Source organism: Erythrolamprus reginae, chromosome 3 (assembly GCF_031021105.1).
Source record: "Erythrolamprus reginae isolate rEryReg1 chromosome 3, rEryReg1.hap1, whole genome shotgun sequence".
NCBI classification, from domain to species: domain Eukaryota; kingdom Metazoa; phylum Chordata; class Lepidosauria; order Squamata; family Dipsadidae; genus Erythrolamprus; species Erythrolamprus reginae.
This window is the reverse complement of record NC_091952.1, coordinates 1263966-1280436: the sequence shown is the minus strand read 5'-3', so window position 1 is coordinate 1280436 and position 16471 is coordinate 1263966. Positions and strand designations below refer to the sequence as shown.

Below are 16471 nucleotides of genomic sequence, written 5' to 3'. Positions count from 1 at the left end.
TGGGTCCACTTTTTCCTGCTATCTCACCAGCCTCTATGAGATGCTCCATCCAAGAGCTCATTACTAAGAAGCCAGCAGTGTCCACTGCCAACAGCCGTCCATCCCAACTCATCCATCCATTCATTCATTCATTCATTTCGACTTCTATGCCACCCAATCCCGAAAGACTCAGGGCGGTTTACGATGACATAAAAATACAAATACGATACAATAAAAGAAGTCAAATATAAAAGCCTAAAACTATGAAACCATAAAACCCCAATTAAAACCCACAGTTTAACAATCCAACCAACCTACATTCACACCATTCACACAATTTGGCCATGATAGATGTACAATTCATGGCCCCCAGACCTGCCAGCAATAGTGGGAGCAGTATGGATGTCGGGGGGGGGGAGATGATTCCAAAGAGCCGGGGCAGCCACAGAGAGGGCCCTTCCCTGCCAACCTGCATTGCTTAGTCGATGGGACCTGGAGGAGGCCAATTCTGTGAGCTCTTTTTGGTCCCATAAATAGCCTGGTCCTAAGGCAAGTGGGGCTTTATAGGTCATAACCAAAGCCCTGAATTGTGCCCGAAGACTAATAGGAAGCCAGGGCAGCTTGTGGAGTGTAGGTGTTGTGTGGGTGTATGGAGGTGGCCCCTGGACAGCTCTCGCGGCTGCATTCTGCACCATTTGCAGTCTCCGAACACTCTTCAAGGGTAGCCCCATATAGAGCGCATTGCAGTAATCAAGAGGAGACACTCTTTGGAGGTGTGTTGTGGCTGAAAGGTCTGCCCGGTTTCATTGCGTCAGGACCATCCCAGGCCCTGACTGACCTCTTGCTTCTCCCCTGGAAAGACCCCCTCCCCCCCCCAGGCTGAGCAAGGGCCATGCCAGAAGGCTGCAGGCTGAGGAGCCCAAGACCCAAGATGCCCGGCAGGTGGAGCGAACTCACCTGGCACCTCCTGGCTGGTGGGCTGGTCAGTTCCAGCCTTCCGACTGAGCAGGCAGCTTCCTGCTTTGCAAGGGTTGGGGGGGGGAGGACGGGCTTCCTTGTTGTTGCGCAAGAGCCACTTGCTCGCTCAGGTGCCCGTCTTCCCTCCCTCCCCTCCCCTCCCTCCTGCCAGCCACACCCGGGAGAGCTTAAAGCTTGGCCAGATCCCACAAGCTCCCTCCAGGCACCGGACACCACCATGACGCCCGGGAGAGGCAGCTGCTGCCCCCTCCTCCTCCTCCTCCTCTTCTCCCTAGTGGGCCTCTTCACGACCTGCGCTCTGGCCGGACAGAACACCACAGGTGGGTGGGAGGGCTGGCCTTGCCCGGCCCCCCAGGAGAAAGAAGGGGGAGGCCTCCTTCTCCACTCTCCGCACTCCCCCCAGGGCATGAAAGGCGGATGGATGGGGACAGAGGGCCCTCCCCCACTCCAGCCCTTCTTCTGGGGCCCTCTGGGGGGCAGCAGCGGGAGGGGGCAAAGGCCCACCAGCCTCCAGGTGGCGCTCACAGCTCCAACCTCTCTCCCCGGGGCCTTTTTCTAGCGGCCGCAGAGAAAGCCGGCACCTGTCCCCAGGTGGAGGCGGAGGTGGAGGTGCCCGGCGGGAACTGCACGGAGGAATGCCAGTCTGATGCCGGCTGCGAGGAGAACAAGAAGTGCTGCCGCCGGGCCGGGTGCGGGACGTCCTGCCAAGTCCCAGACGGTATTCACAAGCGGACGGTTCTTCAGCTGGTCAACTAGAGTTTTACTAAACCGGACCTTTGCGCAAAAGGCTGGACCACAGGCTGGCAATTGGCTGGAGTTTGTGCAAAAGCGTTAAGAGTCGCTCGCTTGGAACTGACAAACTTCACAGACGGGATTGCAGGGAGGTGATCTGGGAAGGAAGTGGAGCCTGGCTTTATGACAGTAACAGAGTTGGAAGGGGCCTTGGAGGTCTTCTAGTCCAGCCCACTGCTCAGGCAGGAAACCCTACACCACTTCAGACCGGTGGTTATCCAACCTCTTCTTAAAAACTTCCAGCGTTGGAGTATCCACAACTTCTAGTGGCAAGCTGTTCCACTGATTAATTGTTTTAACTGTCAGGAAATTTCTCCTTAGTTCTAAGTTGCTTCTCTCCTTGTTTAGTTTCCACCCATTGCTTCTTGTTCTACCCTCAGGTGCTTTGGAGAATAGCTTGACTCCTGCTCTCCTGTCTCCCCTGGTCCTTCTTTTCACTAAACTATCCATGCCCAGTTCCTGCAACTGTTCTTCGTATGTTTTAGCCTCCAGTGCACTAATCCTCTTTGTCGCTCTTCTCTGCACTTTTTCTAGAGTCTCAACATCCTGTTTGCATCGAGACAACCAAAATTGAATGCCGTATTCTAAGTGTGGCCTCACCAAGGCCTTAGAAAGTGGCATGAACCCTTCATGTGATCTTGACTCTCTCCCTCTGTTGATGCAGCCGAGAACTGTGTTGGCTTTTTTGGCAGCTGCTGCACACGGCTGGCTCCTATTCAAATGGTTCTCTACTAGGACTCCAAGATCCCTCTCCCAGTTGCTACTGTTGAGCAATGTACCACATCTTAGTTTAGTTCACACCCATTGCTTCTTGTTCTACCCTCAGGTGCTTTGGAGAATAGCTTGACTCCTTCTTCTTTGTGGCAACCCCTGAGATATCGGAAGGCTGCTATCGTGTCCCCCCTGTCCTTCTTTTCATTAAACCAGCCATGTCCAGTTTCTGCAACCGCTCTTCGTATGTTTTAGCCTCCAGTCCCTTAAACATCTTTGTGTCTCTTCTCTGCACTCTTTCCAGAGTCTCAACATCCCTTTTGCATCCAGATCATGCAAACCTAGGAAGCTTGTTTACCCCATTTAGCCCCCATGGGCAGCCCCTGTGCGGATGCTGTGGCTCATGGGACTCTTTCTCCTCTTGGTATTTCTGCCCTTAGATGCCACCTTCCAAGATGCTGCGTTTGCTGGCTGCTATCACGGAGTCCGGGAGCTGTCGATCTCTTGAATCGGTCGATCTCCAAGGTCTTCTGAGCAGTGCCTGCTCCCGAAGCCCTTGTCCAAAAATTGGCCAACTGGAAGGTCCATGGGGGTAGCCGTCTGCTGGTGGGGAGGGGGTTCCTGGCGCTTCTCCTTAGCAGCTGGCTCTGAATTGGGGTCGCAAGAAACAGAGGATCCAAAGGGACCAACTGCCTCCCTTAAAGATCTTCTCCTTGAAACAGAGATTTGAGGGTCAAGAGGGGTGAAGATTTCTCCTTGATGGGCATTTGCATTTGAGGTGTGGGAGGGGACATTCTCTAGGGCAGGACTCCTTGTGGGGGGCAGAACTGGCATTCAATAAAAAGGGAGGGAGGAAGCTACTATATTGATAATTTCTATGTAGTAACTGTGAGAGGGACCTTGGAGTCCCAGTGGATGACCATTGAAATAGGAGCCAGCCGTGTGCAGCAGCTGCCAAAAAAGCCAACACAGTTCTCGGCTGCATCAACAGAGGGAGAGAATCAAGATCATGCGAAGGGTTAATACCACTTTATGAGGCCTTGGTGAGGCCACACTTGGAATACGGCATTCGGTTTTGGTCACCACGATGCAGAAAGGATGTTGAGACTCTGGAAAGAGTTCAGAGAAGAGCAACAAAGAGGATTAGGGGATAAATAGAGGCTGAAACATATGAAGAACGGTTGCAGGAACTGGGCATGGCTAGTTTAATGAAAAGAAGGACCAGGGGAGACATGAGAGCAGCCTTCCAATATCTCAGGGGTTGCTACAAAGAAGAGGGAGTGAGTCTATTCACCAAAGCACCTGAGGGTAGAACAAGAAGCAATGGGTGGAAACTAAACAAGGACTGAAACAACTTAGAACTAAGGAGAAATTTCCTGACAGTCAGAACAATTAATCGGTGGAACAGCTTGCCACCAGAAGTTGTGAATGCTCCAACACTGGACATTTTTAAGAAGTGGTTGGATAACCATCTGTCTGAAGTGGTGTAGGGTTTCTTGCCTAAGCAGGGGGTTGGACTAGAAGACCTCCAAGGTCCCTTCCAACTCTGTTGTTGTGATTGTTGTTGTTAGGCTTTCAATAACTAACCTTGCTTTATCTGTTGTTATGAGGAGTCCTTGGTGCTCCCTGAGCTTGGAATAGAATAGAATATAATTCTTTATGGGCCAAGTGTGATTGGACACACAAGGAATTTGTCTTTGGTGCAGATGCTCTCAGTGGACATAAAAAGAAAGAATCATAAGGTACACCACATAATGATAGGGTCATAGGGTACAAATAAGCAATCAGGAGACAATATCAATAAAAATTGTAAGGATACAAACCACAAAGTTACAGTTGTGGAGTCATTGGTGGGAGGAGATGGGTGATGGATACGATGAGAAGATTAACAGCCGTAGTGAATAGTTTCACAGTGTTGAGGGAATGATTTGTTTAGCAGAGTGATGGCGTTTGGAGGATAAACTGTTCTTGTGTCTAATTGCCTATAGCGTTACTTTGATGGTAGGAAGTGAAACAGTTTGTGGTGGTTTCTTTTCTAGACGTTTCATGATCCAAGTAGGGAACATCATCAGTATCAGAATGGAGGAGAGTTTGGGGAGAGGAGGAGGAGGGAGGGGGAGGAGGGAGGAGGAGGAGGAGGTGGAGGAGGAGGAGGAGGAAAGAACTGTGGGGACCTTGGTGTTTTCTAAGCTTGGCTTTTTTTCTTGCAGAAGTTTCTTTACACAAACGAGGTAACATCATCAGTGCTTTATTGGTTAATTGTTGTTATTTAATTATTTAGTTATAGATCATCCTTAACATACAACGGGAATTGGGTCTGGACTGTCCATCACTAAGCAATGCGTCACAAAGCGAGGGTGTGCGAGAGTTGGGAGGGTTGTTGCTCTAAGCCCCATTCAGCCCCAATGTAACTTCGAGCAAGTACATTTAAATTTATTTCATTTTGTTGGAGAGGCCCCATTGATCAAGTCTCTCTCATTCTCTCTCCAGGAAGTGGTATATAAGTCTACATGCTATTGCTATTCCTTCCTTCCTTCCTTCCTTCCTTCCTTCCTTCCTTCCTTCCTTCCTTCCTTCCTTCCTTCCTTCCTTCCTTGGTGGGTCAAATGAGGACCCAGATTGCTGGGGGCAAGACGCTGAGTCTTGGAGGCTCTGCTGCAATGGGGCGAACTCTCCCTTCTTTGCAGAATTTGTGAGGCTCTTCCGGGGACGTGGTGTGCTTTCCCTGGCACCGCAGGAAGAATTCTCCTGGCCGGGAAGCCCCTCCTGCCGCCCTCCTTCCCCAGCTGAGTCAAGCTGAGCTTCTGGATTGTCTCCAGATTTGTGGCTTTTCTCCTGGGCAGGTTCTTCCGGCCTCAGTCTGGTTTCACCTGCATTGCTACCATGGGAAGAACAAGGGGGAGCGGGGAACATGGCTGGCAGGGGGAGGGCAGTGCCGAGACTGGGGTGGGGAGAGTGGTCTAAACCAGTGTTTCCCAACCATGGCAACTTAGAAACATAGAAACCTAGAAGACTGACTGCAGAAAAAGGCCTCCTGGTCCATCTAGTCTGCCCATATACTATTTCCTGTATTTTTTCTTAGGATGGATATATGTTTATCCCAGGCAGGTTTCAATTCAGTCACTGGGGATTGACCAACCACGTCTGCTGGAAGTTTGTTCCAAGCATCTACTCCTCTTTCAGTCAAATCATATTTTCTCATGTTGCTTCTGGTCTTTCCCCCAACTAACCTCAGATTGTGTCCCCTTGTTCTTGTGTTCACTTTCCTATTAAAAATACTTCCCTCCTGGACCTTATTTAACCCTTTAACATATTTAAATGTTTCGATCATGTCCCCCCCTAACTTGAAGATATCTGGACTTCAACTCCCAGAATACCCCAGCCAGCGAATATCTGGACTTCAACTCCCAGAATACCCCAGCCAGCAAACGCTGGCTGCGGAATTCTGGGAGTTGAAGTCCAGATATCTTCAAGTGGCCAAGGTTGCGAAACACTGGTCTAAACTGGCATAGGCTGTGCTCCTCTTCCAGGCACAGCAGAAGTCCTTTGAGTCCTTCTGGGACAGTGATGGCCAACCTTCTTTACTTCGCGTGCCAAAAGGTGTGTGTGTGTGTGCTATTTATTATTTATTTTATTTATTTATTTTGTACAATATACAATGAGGGTTTTAGTGGGTATATATATATATATATATATATATATATATATATATATATATATATATATATATATATATATATGACGGTCTTGGTATATTCGGGTTTCTTCCCGTGTAGGATTTGGAAATTTCTGGCGACGTTTCGATGAGGTCTCACTCATCATCTTCAGGCTGGTGTTTCTGTCCTTTTTCTCAGGCGAAGACTGCGAGACCTGAGCTGCATTCCTTCTATAAATACTGGTGGCTGGGTGTGGTTTGATGGCTCAGTAATTGCCTGCTGTGTAGAAACTTCCTGGTGAGTCAGAGGGGTAACAATTGGGGTCGTTGATGTAGCTGAGGTATGCTGGTTAGTTAATGGTTGTAGATTAGGCGTGATGTCCTGTGTAGTTAGAACTTGTAGGCTGCTTGATTGCTTTACAATGTGTGTCCTGAGTCTGGTTTCTGTGGCTGGGATATGTTTGAGGGCTGGTTTCCAGATGTCTGGTAAGCGAGAGGTATCATCCCGCTTGTTCATATTTTGGGGATGTTTTTCTATCTCGATCGCTTCCATGATTATTCTTTTGCTGTAGTGTTCTGTTTTGGAAATTAATTTGGTACTGTCAAAATCAATTTCATGTCCTGTGGTTTTGAAGTGTTGGAAAAGGGAGGAGGTTTTTTCTTTTTTCTTTAATGCATTCTTATGTTCTGCAACACGTGCATTAACTCTCCTGTTTGTTTGTCCAATATATGTGGCTGGGCAGATTTTACATGGTATTTGATAAACTCCCTGGTTTTCAAGTTGGATATTGTCTTTTGGGTTTCTTAGGATGTTGGCTATTTTTTTATCTGTACCAAAGGCTGTCTTTATGTTGTGTCTGCGGAGAATTTTACTGATTTTATCTGTGGTGCCCTTGATGTAAGGGAGGAGGGCGATGCCATTGTCCTGTTCTGTGTCTTGGTTCTTGGGGGGTGTCTCTTTTTGGATTAAGTTGTTGATTGCCTCTCTTTGGAATCCATTGGAAATTAATACATTTGTGAGACTGTGTAATTCAGGTTCCAGGTGGTCTTTGTCGGCTAGGCGTTGGGTTCTGGAAATGAGGGTCTTGGCTACGGAATTGATCTGTGCGGGGTGGTGGTGGGATTTTGCGTTCAAGTAGCGGTTGGTGTGTGTCTTCTTCTGGTAGACGGTGTGTCCTAGGGAGCCATCGGGTTTTTTGTAGATTAGGACATCCAGGAAGGGAAGTTTGTTGTTGGTTTCTATTTCCATGGTGAATTGTATTTTGGGGTGTAGGCTGTTGAGATGTGTGAGAAAGCTGTCCAGTTTTTCTTTCCCATGTGGCCAAATTACGAAGGTGTCATCTACATATCTAAGCCAGAGTTTGGGTTTGTATTCAGATTTGTCCAAGGCATTGGTTTCAAAATATTCCATGTATAAGTTTGCGATGACGGGGGACAGGGGTGATCCCATGGGGGCTCCTTCTATCTGTTTGTATCTTTGTCCATTGTGGATGAAGTATGTATTCATCAGGCAATGGTTGGTCAGATCTAAGATGTGCTTCGGGGGGTTGTATTTGTTTTGGATGGCTGTCAGGGCTTCTTTGATAGGCACTTGGGTGAAGAGAGATATGACATCAAAGCTTACGAGAAGGTCACTGGGTTGTAGGTTTTGTTCCTTTATGATTTCTATGAAGTGGAATGAGTTTTGTACATATATATATATATTTTGTATATATATATATATATACATATAGTAAAATACACGATGAAGGTTACAGAGGAGATGCTCATAGTAAAATATATCTAAGAAAGAATAGAAGAGAAGATATAGTAATAGAACATATCAATGAAGAGTAGAAGAAGAGATAGAGGAATAGAAGAAAGGTATAGGAGATATAGGAGAGCAATAGGACAGGGGACGGAAGGCCCTCTAGTGCACTTGTACTCGCCCCTTACTGACCTCTTAGGAATCTGGAGAGGTCAACTGTAGATAATCTAAGGGTAAAGTGTTGGGGATTTGGGGATGACACTATGGAGTCCGGTAATGAGTTCCACGCTTCGACAACTCAGTTACTGAAGTCATATTTTCTACAGTCAAGTTTGGAGCGGTTAATATTAAGTTTAAATTTGTTGTGTGTTCTTGTATTGTTGTGGTTGAAGCTGAAGTAGTCGCCGACAGGCAGGACATTGCAGCATATGATCTTGTGGGCAATACTTAGATCATGTTTAAGGCGTCTTAGTTCTACGCTTTCAAGACCCAGGATTGTAAGTCTAGTCTCGTAGGGAATTCTGTTTCAAGTGGAGGAGTGAAGGGCTCTTCTGGTGAAGTATCTTTGCACATTTTCAAGGGTGTTAATGTCTGAGATGCGATATGGGTTCCAAACTGATGAGCTGTATTCGAGGATGGGTCTGGCGAAAGTTTTGTAAGCTCTGGTAAGCAGTGTGAGATTGCCAGAGCAGAAGCTATGTAGGATTAGGTTTACAACTCTTGAAGCCTTCTTGGCTATGTTGTTGCAGTGGGCTTTGGCACTTAAATCTTTTGTTATTAGTATACCAAGGTCTTTAACCGAGTGGGGATTATCTGTGATAATTTGATTATTCAGTTCGTATTTGGAGTTCAGATTCTTCTTCCCAATGTGAAGGACAGAGCATTTGCTAGTTGAGATTTGGAGTCGCCATGTGTTAGACCACTCAGAAACAGAGTTCAGGTCTTTTGGGAGAGGAGTTGTGTTATCAGTGGTATTGAAGAGTTTTACATCATCAGCAAAGAGGACACAGTTGCTTGTGATGTAATCGCAAAGGTCATTGATGTAGAGAATGAAGAGTGTTGGTCCCAGTACACTACCTTGGGGAACACCGCTTTTAACTGGGATGGGGGTGGATATGGTGCTAGCATGTGTGTGCGTGCCCACACCCCTTCCCTCCCCCTGTTCTGCCCCCCACCACTGCACATGCAAACAGGCCTTTCTGGAGCCTGGTAGATGGGGGAAAAATCCCTCAATGGGCAAACCGGGAGTTGGAAAAACACACGTCTGCTTTGCCCATTGTGCTGTTTTTTGCACTCCGGGGTTTCCATGAACAGCATAACGGCAAACCAGAGGTGCATTTTTCTGAACTCCCGGTTTGTCCATTGATGTTGGGTTTTTTGGGGGGCATACAGGCTTCAGAGAAGCTTCCCTGAAGTCTCCCTAGGATGGAATGGCCTTTCCCATGAGTGCAGGAGCTGATACAGGGCAAAGTCTTGCAGGCCCTCCGATATGGCTCTGAGTACCACCTGTGGTCACAGTTCCCTCTAAGCTGAGCAGTGAGCAATCGGTCACTTAAAAATCACCATCAACTCAGAGTTTTCCAAACCTGCCCAGAAGCCGAGAGGGAAGGAGAGAGAGAGGAAGAGAGGAAGAGAGAGAAACAGATAGAAAAAAGAGAGGAAGGAAAAGAGAAAGAAAAAGAATGGGAGTAAGGAAGAGGGAAAGAAAATCAAAATCCAGTTTGAAACTAGCTCAACTATTTAAGTGGCATTTTGATATTGATAGAGTTGCCCTATTATGAGCTCACTCTTATAGACACACAGGACAGTATTTTATTTTGAAATTCTCTGAGGCAAAACAGGGTGGGTTTTTTTATGTTTGTTTGTTTGTTTGTTTGTTTGTTTGTTTGTTTGTTTATTATTTCTGTGCCGCCCAGTCCCAAAGGGACTGCCGCTCAGACACTATACTTTTCCGCCCTCCCCCCCCAAAAAAAAATTAGAGGGAACACTGCCCTGTGGTGATAACGGTTCTAGGAAATTGCCCAGGAAGAAAACCTCCCAGGTTTGGGCTTCTTATTCTGGCGCAGAGGACTCACATCGGCCACAGAGAGGTAGAGAAGAGAGGAAGGCATTCCCCTTTCTGCCTTAGCTGAGGAAGCAGCCACGAAGCCACCTGTCCATCTGCAAAAAGGTGACAGATGGGGGAGGGGGCTTTAGAGCAGGAGGGGGGCATTGCCAAAGGGCTGGCAGGAGTCAGCCCAAGGTTCCCTCCCAAGAGGGTGGTCCCACCTGCATAAAACCGATCAGGAAAGACTTCATGAACTCCATCTGTAGAGTCTGGAGGACAGGAGGAAAAGGGGGGATACGATCGAAACATTTAAATATGTGAAAGGGTTAAATAAGGTCCAGGAGGGAAGTGTTTTCAATAGGAAAGTGAACACAAGAACAAGGGGACACAATCTGTGGTTAGTTGGGGGAAAGATCAAGAGCAACATGAGAAAATATTATTTCAGCCATGAATAGGTGTTAAGACTCATAGCCCCCAGCCAGGTCTTCACAGCCTTTCGGAAGGCCAGTAGGGTGGGAGCAGTACAGATATCAGGGGGTAGTTGGTTCCAAAGGGCCGGGGCTGCCACAGAGAAGGCCCTCCCCGCAGGCCCACCAGCCTGCATTGCTTAGTCAACGGGACCGAGAGAAGGCCAACCCTGCGGGATCTAATCGGTCTCTGGGAGGTGTCCGGTAGGAGACGGTTCCATAGATAGTCTGGCCCTGAGTCATGCAGTGCTTTATAGGTGATAATCAACGCCTTGAATTGCAACCAGAGACCAATTGGCAGCCAGTGCAACTCGCAGAGTGTTGGTGTTACGTGGGTGTACCTAGGTGTATCTCTTGAGACACTGGACACAGCCTCTCCCGACCCCCCAGGCTGTGCCCACAAGCGGCCAAGGCCTCCCTGCAATGGGACCAACAGATCCTGCCCAGGATTTTGGGGGCTCCCTCAGTGATGTCCCCTCCCAGCCAGGACTTCCCAGCTTACGCTTTGCTCTTCTCTCCTTGCAGTGAGACCCGGGTCCTGCCCAAATGTGGACGTGCCCATCCCGCCTCTGGGCCTTTGCCGGACCACGTGTCAATCGGACACAAACTGTCAAGAAGGGAAGAAATGCTGCAGAAATGGCTGTGGGTTTATGACTTGTGAAACGCCCAGGTTCTGAGGTGAGTGGGGCATGGGACACACAGGGGAGGGGATTTCCGAGTCTTTGGAGAGGGGGGGCATACAAATCCAATAAATTATTAATATTATTATTGGGGTGCACCTGATCCCCTTGCCAGAGAGCAGACAAGTAGTGATGGGCGAACCCAACGGTGTTCGGGTTCGGCAAGTTCAGACAAACTTCACGCAAAGTTCGGCCAAACCCAAACCCAAACCCAAACCCAAACCCAAACGGTTCGTGACGCCAAAGCTCCGCCACCAGAATCCCATCGTTTTTTATTTTTATGGATTTTTTATTTTTATTTATTTTTATTTTTACGAAAAAGGACACCGCAGTGGCGCTGCAAGCAAAGGGCGGTCCTTTCACGTAAAAATAAAAATATATTTTATTTTTACGTGAAAGGACTGCCCTTGGCTTGCAGCGCTGCTGCGGTGTCCTTTTTCGTAAAAATAAAAATGTTTATTTTTACGTGAAAAGACCTCCCTTTGAAGGAGCTGGGGAATCCCACGAAGAGATTCCGGGGGCGGAGCTTTGACGTCACGTATACCAGCAGGTTGCTAAGGACGCCAAGGTATTCACTTACTGGATTCCATGGATCCATGGTCACCTTGACATCCTTAGCAACTTGCCGGTATACGTGATGTCAAAGCTCCGCCCCCGGAATCTCTTCGTGGCAGGGATTCCCCAGCTCCTTTTGTGCCTCCCTCCCATCCTCCAGACCGTCCGACAGCTCCCTGGTGTTTGCCTTCCTCCACCGTCATCGGTGCCCGGCTCCTCCTCCTCTTCTCAGCAGATGACAGCCGGGCGGTGGCTTTCGCGGTGTTCGGCACGAACGCTGAACCGGAGCACAATTTTTTAAAAAAATTCAGGTTCGGGTCCGGCGTGCTGAACACCACAAAATTCGGTACAGACCCAAATTGTGCGGGTTTGGTTCGTCCAACACTACAGACAAGCTCTCCGGAGGGATACCAACCCAGAGCCTGGACCCCCCCCCCCAGCCAAGTGCAGGATGGGGGGCAGACAGGAGCAAGCCCCCCATGGGAAAAGAGGGCCAGGAAAAGAGGGAGAGAGTCAGTGATGGGCTCCTATGGGTCCGGTCAGGCATGTAGAACCGCTAGGGGAAAAAAATCTTTTTTCCCCCTTCCGTACTCTGGGTATGTTTTTCCTAATGCAGTAAATGAGGTTGAATATGTATAATTTTAGAAGAGCTGCGCGCATGTGTGTGTGTGTGTTTATAGAGTAGATCATGTATATATTTTTGTCCCTGTGTGTAATATGTATGTACACATATGGCATACGTACGTAGAATTGAAGAGTATAGTTTGGATGTCCAATAATAGACAGGGCAGGTCTATTGGAGGAGAGGAGAGGCCAGGCACCCTAACCCAAACCTTTGATGTGAGTGACGTCAAATTCACCACCTTTAAGCCAGTCACATGACCTTTAAGCCACCCCTGGTCAGATGATAATCAAGCCACTCCCTCCTGGTCACATGGCCCACAAGCCACACCCACAGTGCGGTAGTAAAATTGTTTGCACTGGAGACAGTCTAGAGCAGTGTTTCCCAACCTTGGCAACTTGAAGATATCTGGACTTCAACTCCCAGAATTCCCCAGGCAGCGAATGTTGGCTGGAGAATTCTGGGAGTTGAAGTCCAAATATCTTCAAGTGGCCAAGGTTGGGAAACACTGGTCTAGAGAAAAGAAAGTTTAGGAGGGGCAAGAGAGTAGTTTTCCAGTATTTGAGGAGCTGCCACAAAGAAGAGGGGGTCAACTACTACTACTACTACTTGTTGTTGTTGTTGTTGTTGTTGTTGTTGTTGGAAGGGACCTTGTAGGTCATCTAGTCCAACCCCCCGCTCAAGCAGGAGACCCTACACCGCCCGAGACAAATGGCCGTCCAATCTCCCCTTGAAAGTCTCAAGTGTTGAATCGCTCACAACCTCCACAGGCGACTTCTGTTCCACTGGTTGATCGCTCTCATCGTCACAAAGTCCCTCCTTATTTCCAGGTTGAATCTCTCCTTGGTCAGCTTCCATCCATTATTCCTTGTCTGGCCCTCTGGTGCTTTGGAAAATAGCTACATCCCCTCCTCTCTGGGGCAGCCCCTCAAATATTGGAAGATGCTATCATGTCTCCCCTGGTCTTTCTCTTCACCAGACCGGCCATGCCCAGTTCCTGCAACCTCTCTTCATATGTTTTAGTCTCCAGTCCCCTGATTAATCCTGGTTGCTCTCTTCTGCACTTTCTCTAGAGTTTCAATGTCTGTGACCAAAACTGGATCCAGGACTCTAGGTGACATAGAAACATAGAAACATAGACGATTGACAGCAGAAGAAGACCTCATGGTCCATCTAGTCTGCCCTTATAATATTTCCTGTATTTTATCTTACAATGGATCTATGTTTATCCCAGGCATGTTTAAATTCAGTTACTGTGGATTTACCAACCACGTCTGCTGGAAGTTTGTTCCAAGGATCTACTACTCTTTCAGTAAAATAATATTTTCTCATGCTGCTTTTGATCTTTCCCCCAACTAACCTCAGATTGTGCCCCTTGTTCTTGTGTTCACTTTCCTATTAAAAACACTTCCCTCCTGGACCTTATTTAACCCTTTAATATATTTAAATGTTTCGATCATGTCCCCCCTTTTCCTTCTGTCCTCCAGACTATACAGATTGAGTTCATGAAGTCTTTCCTGATATGTTTTATGCTTAAGACCTTCCACCATTCTTGTAGCCCGTCTTTGGACCCGTTCAATTTTGTCAATATCTTTTTGTAGGTGAGGTCTCTAGTACTGAACACAGTATTCCAAATGTGGTCTCACCAGCGCTCTATATAAGGGGATCACAATCTCCCTCTTCCTGCTTGTTATACCTCTAGCTATGCAGCCAAGCATCCTACTTGCTTTCCCTACCACCTGACTGCACTGCTCACCCATTTTGAGACTGTCAGAAATCACGACCCCTAAATCCTTCTCTTCTGAAGTTTTTGCTAGCACAGAACTGCCAATGCAATACTCAGATTGAGGATTCCTTTTCCCCAAGTGCATTATTTTACATTTGGAAACATTAAACTGCAGTTTCTATTGCTTTGACCATTTATCTAGTAAAGCTAAATCATTTGCCATATTACAGATGCCTCCAGGAATATCAACCCTATTGCACACTTTAGAGTCATTGGCAAATAGGCAAACCTTCCCTACCAAACCTTCCCCTATGTCACTCACAAACATATTAAAAAAAATAGGACCCAGAACAGACCCTTGTGGCACACCGCTTGTAACCTGACTCTGCTCAGAATACTCGCCATTAACAATAACTCTCTGATGTCTACGCTTCAGCCAGCTGCAAATCCATTGAACTATCCAGGGATTTAGTTCAATCTTCACTAATTTATCTATTAGCTCTTTATGTGGAACCGTATCAAAGGCTTTGCTGAAGTCCAGATAGGCAATATCCACGGCACCACCTTGGATGACGTCTAACTAGGGCTTTATAGAGGATTGCATTGGCTTTTTTGGTTGCCGCTCCAAAGCACCAGAAGGCAGGATAAGAAACAATGGATGGAAACTGACAAGGGAGACGAAGCAACCTGGAATTAAGGAGAAACATCGCAACAGTGAGGACAATTAACCAGTGGAACGGCTTGCCACCAGAGGTTGTGGGCATAGTTCCCTCTAAGCTGAGCAGTGAGCAATCGCTCACTTAAAAATCAGCATCAACTCAGAGTTTTCCAAACCTGCCCAGAAGCCGAGAGGGAAAGAGTGAGAGGGAAGGAGAGAGAGAGGAAGAGAGGAAGAGAGAGAAACAGATAGAAAAAAGAGAGGAAGGAAAAGAGCAAGAAAAAGAATGGGAGTAAGGAAGAGAGAAAGAAAATCAAAATCTAGATGGAAACTAGCTCAACTATTTAAGTGGCATTTTGATATTGATAGAGTTGCCCTATAATGTGCTCACTGTTATGGACACACAGGACAGTATTTTATTTTGAAATTCTCTGAGGCAAAACAGGGTGGGTTTTTTATTTGTTTGTTTGTTTGTTTGTTTGTTTGTTTGTTTGTTTATTTGTTTATTTGTTTATTTGTTTATTTGTTTATTTGTTTATTTGTTTATTTGTTTATTTGTTTATTTGTTTATTTGTTTATTTGTTTATTTGTTTATTTGTTTATTTGTTTATTTGTTTATTTGTTTATTTGTTTATTTGTTTATTTGTTTATTTGTTTATTTGTTTATTTGTTTATTTGTTTATTTGTTTATTTGTTTATTTGTTTATTTGTTTATTTGTTTATTTGTTTATTTGTTTATTTGTTTATTTGTTTATTTTTTATTTTTTATTTTTTATTTGTTTATTTGTTTATTTGTTTATTTGTTTATTTGTTTATTTGTTTATTTGTTTATTTGTTTATTTGTTTATTTGTTTATTTGTTTATTTGTTTATTTGTTTATTTGTTTATTTGTTTATTTGTTTATTTGTTTATTTGTTTATTTGTTTATTTGTTTATTTGTTTATTTGTTTATTTGTTTATTCTGTGCCGCCCAGTTCCGAAGGGACTGCCGCTCAGACACTATACTTTTCCGCCCACCCCCCCAAAGAATTAGAGGGAACACTGGTTGTGGGTGCTCCCTTACTGGAGATAGAAATGAAGTACTAGTCCTCATTTTACCCACCTTGGAAGAATGGGAGGCTGAGCCTCCTGAGATTCCATCGGTCAAACGGCTGGCAGCCGGCGAGCAGCAGAAGTAGCCTTCAGCACTGCACTCTAACTACTGTGCCACCGAGGCTCCTATCCTCCCTCTCTCCCTCCTTCCGTCCTTTCATTCCTTCCTTCTCATCCTCTTCTCATTCTCATTCCCTTCCTTCCTTCCTTCCTTCCTTCCTTCCTTCCTTCCTTCCTTCACATTTAGACATACTGTATATCATTTCACAGTGCTTTACCGCCCTCTCTAAGAAGTTTACAGAGAGCCAGCCTCTTGCCCCCAACAATCTGGGTCCTCATTTTACCGACCTCGGAAGGACGGAGGGCTGAGTCAACCTGGAGCCTCCTGAGATTCCATCTGTCAAACCGCTGGCAGCTGGCAACCAGCAGAAAGAGCTTGTAGTGCTGCACTCTGACCACTGTGCCACCGAGGCTCTTAATTAGTGATAGTCCTCATTGGATTACAGCCTTTGGCAGGGAAGCCTGGTCTAGAGTTTGTGGGCCGCGTAGAAGACAGTCGTGGACTAAAACCACATGCCTGTCTCTCTTTCTTTTCACAGGACCCTCTGAGTGGAGGCTGCTTGGGAGCTTCGCTTTTCCAAGTTGACCCGAAGAGCCTTCTTCTGTCCTGGACCACCCTGGAGACCCTCCCCTCAAAACGCACCTTGGCTTCATTCTTTTTTCTCTGCAATAAAGCTTTGCTTCCAGCTTCACTCTCGGTCT

At 46.6% G+C, this 16471-nt stretch overlaps 1 protein-coding gene across 1 annotated transcript; it reads left to right on the top strand.

Moving 5' to 3' along the window:
• The first annotated feature begins 1105 nt into the window (after positions 1-1105).
• Positions 1106-16461, top strand: LOC139163551 (waprin-Phi1-like). Its single transcript, XM_070744386.1, has 4 exons — positions 1106-1277; positions 1517-1675; positions 10902-11054; positions 16309-16461. The coding sequence occupies exons 1-3, from the start codon at positions 1175-1177 to the stop codon at positions 11051-11053; spliced, it is 414 nt and encodes a 137-aa protein (XP_070600487.1). The 5' UTR covers positions 1106-1174; the 3' UTR covers position 11054; positions 16309-16461.
• Positions 16462-16471: the final 10 nt, after the last annotated feature.